Genomic DNA, 8,276 nt, shown 5'->3' with positions numbered 1-8,276 from the left:
CAATGAAGGAAAGGGCAAGATCTGGATACCCCTTCATTCCCATTAGGAGAAGCTCGGGAATCTGCCCAGAAGTACCTCCGAAACCGATTCTCGTTTTACACACGATTTGGGATTCGCGGTGAAAAAAAAAACAGGCTATGAAGTGCCGAAAAATTCAGATAAAAGTTCAGCATCTCTGCACCATCTTCTCCAGAATGCTACTAGCAAAGAGTACAACCAAACCATCTTCATCTCTTCAACGTCTTACTCGGACGAGACAAGCTCTTCTCCCAGATGGTAAATGGTGAAATTAGTTCTGTACAATTTCGCTAGTTTAACGAACACATACATTGGTGAGTGCATGTGAACGATACCACAACACATGAGGAGGAGGCGAGGCGAGGCGAAGATATACAAGACATGAAGACGGGGACACACAATGTTACAGTTTACACCTGTCGCCGCCGCCTTGCATCGTCCACTTCTTGAGAAGGCAAGTGAAGGCCCTGGCGAACCGCTTGGACCTCGACCTGCTCAGCCGCGGGGGCCTCCTGCTCTCGCTGCTCTGCTCTGCCGCCGCCTTCGCGGCAGCAGCCTCTTCCACCACAGCCGCTGCCGCCTCCTCTTCCTCCTGCAGTTGCTGCTGCTCCTGCTCCTGCTGCTCCTGCTCCGCCACCGCCTGGCTCGCCACCTCGTGCAGCTGCACGCGCGGCTGCTGCTGCTCCAGCTCGCGCTGCCGCTGCTCCCGGAACAGCCGCAGCAGCTTCTGCGCCTTGTCCTTGGCCCTGCCAGTGCCGTTCGCCGTCAGGGACACCAGCGCCGGGATCACGCCTTCCTGGAGCACCGTCTGGCTGCACCCCTCATCGCCGTTGCAGATGATCCACAGGCATGACACGGCCTTCTCCTGCTCCGCTGGCTCCCCGTTGTCGAGGATGAGCACGATGTCGCCCACGATCGCCTGGTTCGCTGCGACCTCCTTCTTCCCGGCCCAGGTCATGGCCAGGTTGATCAGCACGGTCAGGGCCTTGTCCGTCCACGAGGACGACGGCGTCAGCACAGTGTGGATGCTGTGGACGATGCCCGAGGAGAGGAGGAGCGGGATGTTGGGTGCGTGCAGGGACAGGTTGTACAGCGTCAGGAGAGCGTCGAGGCGGCAGGTGTTGCTCCGGGCGCCTTCTTCGCGCAGGCTGCTGATCAGGAAATGGATAGCTTCACTCGAACCGATGATGGCTTGCGCCTCCTCCAGGCAAGAGAGGTTTAGGTACATGGCCACGGCAGCCTCGCAGGTCTCTGGTTTCTGTATCATCTGCTCCATCAGGGGGATAACTCCAGCTGAGAGCAGCTGCTTCTTGTTCCTGGAAGGCAGACACAGAGATGAAATCAACTGTGCTAAAACCATCTACCCATGCTTGCTTCTGTTACGATGAGGGTAGCTTGTTGACACTATGATTACAGGGATAAAAGGAATATACCGATACATAGTTTACCTGTTATTGCTGACAGCAAGATTGAAAAGAGCCATTGTTCCAACCTCCTGAGACTGCACATCTTCTTTGCTGACAGCCATCTTCAGGAAGCAAGTGAGCGGCTCAGTAATACCATTAGCACCCACATAGTCCCTGAGTTCATCATCATCCTTTAACAGGAACCTGATCTGCTCCACCACCTCACGCTGTTCATCGATACACTCGCCACCCTTGTTCAACACATGCAGCCAACGTTCACATCTCTCAGGTGCAGCCTCTCCAGGGTTATTCTCATAAGAGCACTTCTCCACAGAGACCTCCTCTTCTTCCTCTTCGCATCCCTCGGATATCGCCTCTCTGGAGTTCTGACTCGAGCACTTCTCCAAAGCAGCATCAGTGTTGCACTTGTCATCTTTTGCGCCTGTTTCTTCGAACAAAATCGTGCTAACACCATTAGTCACCAGGCATTTGCTACTTTTTAGAGATGTTATCCGCAAATATTTGAGCTTTGGAGATTCCGGCGGGGCGGATGGAACTGGAACCCCGTTTTTTTCACACCAGGATGTTATCAGACCCTTGATGCAGTAATTAGGTGTCACGGAAAGCTGGGACAGCTGCTTCCGAGTTTTTGGGCAGCTTGTGTTGCCACTGTTAAACCATTTCTCAATGCAAGCTCGCTCGTATGTCTGACCAGATGCGATGACAACAGGGTCATACATGAGCTGCAGGGAGATTGGACACCTTAGTTCCTCAGGTGGCAATGGCATGCTCCCTGATAAGCCTTTAATCTGTTTGAAATTAAAGGAGCCAGACCTAGGCAGGAGCTTCTCAAGAGCAGGGGCATTTCCATGGAGATCAACTGAGCTAGATATTGAACTGAAGGAGCATGAAGGACTTGAGCACTGAGAGTTGATGGAATCCATTGTTTCACTCCTAAAATGACTTGAGTATTTTCTCAAGAGATGCAGTAGATAGGCTGCTATTGATTCTTTCTTCGTGTCTTCTTCTGCATGGGCTCTCTCAAGAAGCCTTCGAAGCGCTCTTCTCTCAGCAAGAGCTGCAGCTGATGATGTAACGCCAACTCTCAAAACAGTTTGCCGAAAGAATTCAAGTTCACTGTCATCAAGGAATCCATTGGATTTCTTCTCATTCTGAATTATTTGTTTCACTTCATCACCAGCTTGTTTTTCGGCCAGATCTAAAGCAAAAATTGAGTTCTCCAGCTCATGTGCGATCTCTGGAATCTGAAAGTTTACAACAACAGATAATTATCTGAGGGTTTCTGGAGAAATGATCATACAAGCAATAGGATTGCAGAGGAACAAAAAATAAATCATGAGAAAACAGTTAGTGCTAAAGGCTGCAGCATGGCGAACTCAACCATCAACATGACTATATTGAGGTAGTGAAGAAGAATTCGACTTTATGGTAAAACAAAAATTGCACTGCCTTGTGGTAAATCTACCCATGAGGATACACTATATTCTGTAGAAGGAATTCTACAAATATGTTTGTACATGACCAGTGATGACCTGAGAATTAAATGCTTCTGGGAGTGTTTCCTCCAACTGATGAAGACTTTCTAAAAGAGCGGATCTTGCTTTTTCAAATTTTGTAAGAACACATTCTGCTGTTAGAGCCTGCAAAACGGTAACCATGTTAAGCACAAACATTGAATTGCTGTAACAAATAGCAGAATGTGATAGTATCAGAATACTTGGTTTCTAACATCAAACACAGCCAAGCAAGTTTGATGACCAAGATTATCCAACTACCATCAACAATATGATACTGTAGTAGTGTTGTACCAAGAAAAGTCCATGTATACATGGAAACTCCAAGCATATTTACACATATGAAAATTGATAAATTACATACCAAGTAAAGTTTGCTACACTCTGAGCAATACTGAAGTAGATTCTTGGCCTTATCAACAGCTATGCGCAAGGAACTCAATGCCAGAAGTCCAGAACTACTTCCAGGTCTTGTAGCCTCAAGGGCAGGGATGGCATTCGAAACTTCATGAACTACAGTGTAAAGTTTCTTACATAGTTCTCCATGTAGCTGCACAAATAGGAAAATACAATCCAAATGAATCTACAATGTTTCACGAACAAATGAATCTACAATTTCAATATGTCGTATTACAGAGTACGCAAAGTTACGAATTCCAATGGCAGTAAAAGATAGGAAATGAGAGAAAAGAAACTTCTGTGTTTATCACAGTTTACTAACTTACTGTTTGGTGGGATCTGGATGTTCTCACAGAGAGTCTTATCATATACTCCCTCTGATCCAAATTAAGTGACGCAGCTTTGGTCAAATTTGGTGTATCTAGACGCGTTTTAGTGTGTAGATTCGCTCATTTTGGAAAGAAACTGTGTCACTTAATTTGGAACATAGGGAATACAATACAAACTAGTGGTGAGTACTTACTGGATCAAATTTTATTTCTAACACGAGAGTGCTTATATACATAACTACATAAGCATCACAAGGCACCCTAGGAAGTCAGCAGCTGTGTTCAGTGTCTTCCTATATCTAAAGACAGCCACAAAGAACAGCACGATCGATCGCTTAATTAATAATAGCTTTTGGCGGAATGAGGGGATAAACTGGATACCTTCCAATTGCCGGCAATAATAAAGTCCGCGTCAACCTCAACCCTCTCCATGGTGCCTTCTTAGTCAAATTTCATCTACAAAGAGAGCAATTATTGAATATGATATTGCTCTTTGTCCTCAGCACATACATGATAAATGTATGGGTAATCAACAGAAATGTCCGCGATGTTTGCAAATTAATTGCATTGGCCAATATATAATTAAAAAAACTCAAATCTCTCAACATGAGTTAGTAAAATTGACTTAAATGCAAAGTAAAATATCAAGTTATATTGAAAGAAGTATAAAAGAAGATGACTATATCTTATATAAATGGCATAGATTGCATACTTGAAGGAAGGCATGTCATCAATTAAGTATGCAGTATGTAACCTAACAATATGAAAATATAGCACCAGGGAAGAGAACAAAAGGTTCATGGTTTGTTAGGACAAGGGTTTCTTACATGGTGCAAAGAAGCAACAAATAATCTTCTGATTAGCGCAATTGGCACAGAATAGAAAATAAATCAAACGAATTTACCCACAGAATAAGGAAAAAAAAGGATGTCTAATTTCCATGGTTATGCCATCGAAGTTGCAAGACGAAAACTCCGGCAAGCTTGGTATGGCCTTGTGGGTGCAGATTTCAATATAAGACAGACAGGAAGGCTTTTGTCTAAAAATAAGAGAAATTTGCCTGTTCGTTCCAGCTAAATTTGGAGCGGTGACTGCATATTTGATGGACCAAAGAGCTAAACTTGGATGCAAGTTGTTTGTGCACGACAATTATGTAGAGACAAGGTAGATCCTGAATGGTAACATGGAAACTCCATATATTTCTACAAAATGTGATTACAGCATCAAATTGATCGCCTAAGCAAGCAAACATGTCCACACTGAAGAAATAAGATGGTGAAATTTAAGCAACAACAATTCCGTTATCATAATTACGCAACTGAGGTTCCACAGTCTAACCCGGTGGGAACCCCAGGGCATGCACAGATTACAGAGTAAGTTACATTCCCCCTCATCCAAATTGGCATTCGTACCTGACGGATACAGGGTGACGAAGGAGCAATCCCTGAATTTCACCATGTCACAGCAACTGCATCGATTGCTTTCCCTCCAGGCTTTTCCCCAACACCAGCCCTTGCTGGAGAGGCGCCAAATTTGGTGCGAGGCACAGAGATGGAGGAGGAGAACAGGGGACGAATTAGAGAAATGGCCTTGGCGTTGAACCGCGAATAGCAGCGTGTGGACGGGGGAGGCCGTCATCCTCGCTGGCCTCCGGATTCCGGAAACCTCGTGCAGGCCCCCGAGGATAAATTTAGGAGGGGCCTCCCATTCCCTCTCGCCGGACTAGCCGAGGGCGTTCTTCGGTTGGCGAGAGAAGGCAGCGGCACTTTTGCGAGCGGAGGCGGCGCGGCGAGCTTGGGCCGGTGTGCGTGCGGCGACTGACCGGTCCGCCGTGGATTGCGGGGCGAAAGCTGAGAGCGCGCGGTTGCTGCCATGGAGCATGGGGGCGGTTGATATGGGGTAAGGGCGGATGGCTGTGAGGCCAGCTTGGGGGCTTGGGGCAGTGCACGGCGCCGCAGTGTGGGGAGTATGGCGGCGCGACTCGGCGGCGCTCTGAGAATTGAGATGGATGGGTTGCTTTGCTTCACCGTGCCGGTTCTGAGAATTGAGGCGGCGGGCGGCGATATCGGTGGGACGAGACGTCGGGCAGCAACACGTTCGTGCGACGTGGTCACGTGGATGGGGATCTGAAGTTCCGAACCACTATTTGATCAAATATAATCTGTGCTGAACAAGTGACAGAAAGAGCTGGTTTGCCCGAGTGGTTAAGGGGGAAGACTTAAGATCTTCTGCACATAAGTGCGCGTGGGTTCGAACCCCACAGCCAGCATTTTTCACAAATTTTCTTTCCTTTGTTTTCTCATGATTTTTCTAGGTAATAATACCACTTTTGTTTCAGTATAGATTTTTAGTATTTCTCAAAAATATAATGCTTCTTTGCAGCAACAAGATAAAGAATCGGGACCTAGGAGGTGGCGCTTTGGCTCCTAGGTCTATTATAAAATCGCATAAAAAATAAATTTCAAAAATGTAAAAATATTAAAATAGAATTTCATATGTACATTCGCATATTCTATGTTTGCACATAAATCTTCTGAGAAATAACGTTTTGTGTGGCCTGTATAAGTTATGGGATATCTTTTTGCCCCATTTTTGTGTGTCCTGTGGAGACAACAAGCCACGAGATACCTTTTTGTCTCATTTTGTGTGGCATGTGGGGAAAAGGAATATTTTGAGACAAAAAGATATCCCTTGACTTACACACGTCACAAGAAATTTTTTCTCCTGAAAACTTGTGCGCGGACATACAATGTCAGTTTTATTCAAATTTTTAACATTTTCAATTGTTTTTCGCACAATAAGATTATATGCACCCGTAAACCGAATTGAATGTCCAGCCTTTTTAAGTGGTATAGATCCAGGATTTAGTCAATCCCCGAGCCAACTTTGCATAAAGTGTTATAAATATGCTAAATTATAGAGTAAATTTAGTTTTTCTACAAATATATTGGTGAAAAAAATTCTCCACCCTAGACCATGGTCCGCCTGGGTATAGCTCCACATCTATATTTTTTGGGCTGCATTTAGCAACTTCAAACTTCAAACGTAGGTTACTTTGTGCGACTGACACGTGAAACTATTGTACGATGGGTCCACATATTAGTCATTTAAAGTCAGCAGCCCCAAGTCAACTAGTTGCATGTATACCACTCTTGTTCTAGTAGACTTTTATTTTTCAAAAACAAAATGGTTTCTTGTATAAACAAAATAAAAAATCAGGATGTAACCTTTTTTGGGTTGGGCAAAGATCGGTTGGCCTTAGCAACCTTATAGCAAGGTTAAAGTCAGGTTACTTTGTGTCACTGACACTTGAAATCGTTATATATGGGGTCTACATGCCGTTTAGTCAAACTCAACAGCCCCAAGTCAACTAATTTCACCTGTTAGGCTATACATATCCCATATTTTAATAAAAGTAGTTAACCAATTTCAACCGTGTTGGGTATGCACATCCAACAGTTTTGATTAATTTTGTTTTTCACATTATTTCTACTTGCATGTATACCGCCCTTGTTGCAATAAGCCATTTATTTTTTTTAAATATAAGAGTTGTTTGTACAAACAAAATAAAGAACCAAGATGTACCATTTTTGGGTTGACCAAAGATCGGTTGGCTCTAGCAACAACAAAGTCATGTTGCTTATGTCATTGCCATATGGAACCATTATATGCGGGGTTCACATGTCGGTGAGTAAAGGTCGGCAACCCAAGTCAACTAATCTCAACCATATTGGGTTATAGGTAAGCCACACCACTACTCTCTTCCAAACCCTACGCTACATATGGGGACTTGCAATCGATCCAGATCTGAGGGAGGTGGACGACAACCTTTTCACTTTCAAATTTTTCTGTCTTGGCGACTGGAATAAAGTGATGTTCCAAGGGCCATGGCTGTTCCGCAAGCTGGTGGTGGTGATTTCTGAATATGATGGCAAAGGGAATCCAAGATCAGTCCCCCTGGAAAGAACCGAGGTTTGGAGTCAAATTCATTCAATTCCAGAACTATACAGGGAAGTGGAAATAGTTGATCAGTTGGCAAGGAGGATTGGGAAAGTGAAGAGCATTGAGATGACCCACCAGCGGTGGTTTGAAGGAGATTATGTTAGGGTTCGTGCTAGCATTAATGTCAACGAACCTATGATTAGGTTCACCCCGTTGAATATAGAAGGAGAGGGAAGACAGATGCTCCAGGTCAAGTATGAGAAGATTGGCTATTTTTGTCATGTGTGTGGTGTTTTAGGACATGACATGGAGGAGTGTGGAGATGGCATACATAATGAAGAAGATGTGCAGTATGGTAATTGGATGTATGCGCAACGCCAAAACCAAATTAACAGCCTCCCCAGCTTCAGGGTCTCGTTTGCTGCGAGAGGAAGAGGTAGAGGTCGCGGAGGTAGAGGAGATTGGAATGCGGAACGGAAGCGATCATCTGAGGACGCTTTTGAGGATGAGGAGGAGAAAGATACGGCATCTAGCCCGCTGAAAACTGGCCCGGCTGTAGCCATGGAGGAGGACAATGTGTTGGCTCTAGGTGTTAGAAAGGATCGAATGCAGAGGCTAAATTTTGATGATGATCCTGGAGAGGAAGG

The 8,276-nt window shown here is 44.9% G+C and overlaps 1 protein-coding gene and 1 non-coding gene across 2 annotated transcripts; one reads left to right on the top strand and one right to left on the bottom strand.

Moving 5' to 3' along the window:
* Window positions 1-421: 421 nt before the first annotated feature.
* Window positions 422-4,211, bottom strand: LOC124671795 (U-box domain-containing protein 7-like). The gene is made up of 5 exons (XM_047208122.1): window positions 4,069-4,211; window positions 3,324-3,509; window positions 2,978-3,085; window positions 1,467-2,689; window positions 422-1,334 (listed from the first exon to the last, which is right to left on the bottom strand). The coding sequence occupies exons 1-5, from the start codon at window positions 4,117-4,119 to the stop codon at window positions 422-424; spliced, it is 2,481 nt and encodes an 826-aa protein (XP_047064078.1). The 5' UTR covers window positions 4,120-4,211.
* A 1,662-nt stretch (window positions 4,212-5,873) lies between these two features.
* Window positions 5,874-5,956, top strand: TRNAL-UAA. The gene has a single exon. It is a non-coding gene; the product is annotated as a tRNA-Leu (tRNA).
* The last annotated feature ends 2,320 nt before the right edge of the window (window positions 5,957-8,276 follow it).

The sequence above is a fragment of the Lolium rigidum genome, chromosome 7 (genome assembly GCF_022539505.1).
Source record: "Lolium rigidum isolate FL_2022 chromosome 7, APGP_CSIRO_Lrig_0.1, whole genome shotgun sequence".
NCBI classification, from domain to species: Eukaryota; Viridiplantae; Streptophyta; class Magnoliopsida; order Poales; family Poaceae; genus Lolium; species Lolium rigidum.
The sequence above is the reverse complement of the archived record's forward strand: the minus strand, read 5'-3'. Positions and strand labels throughout refer to the sequence as shown.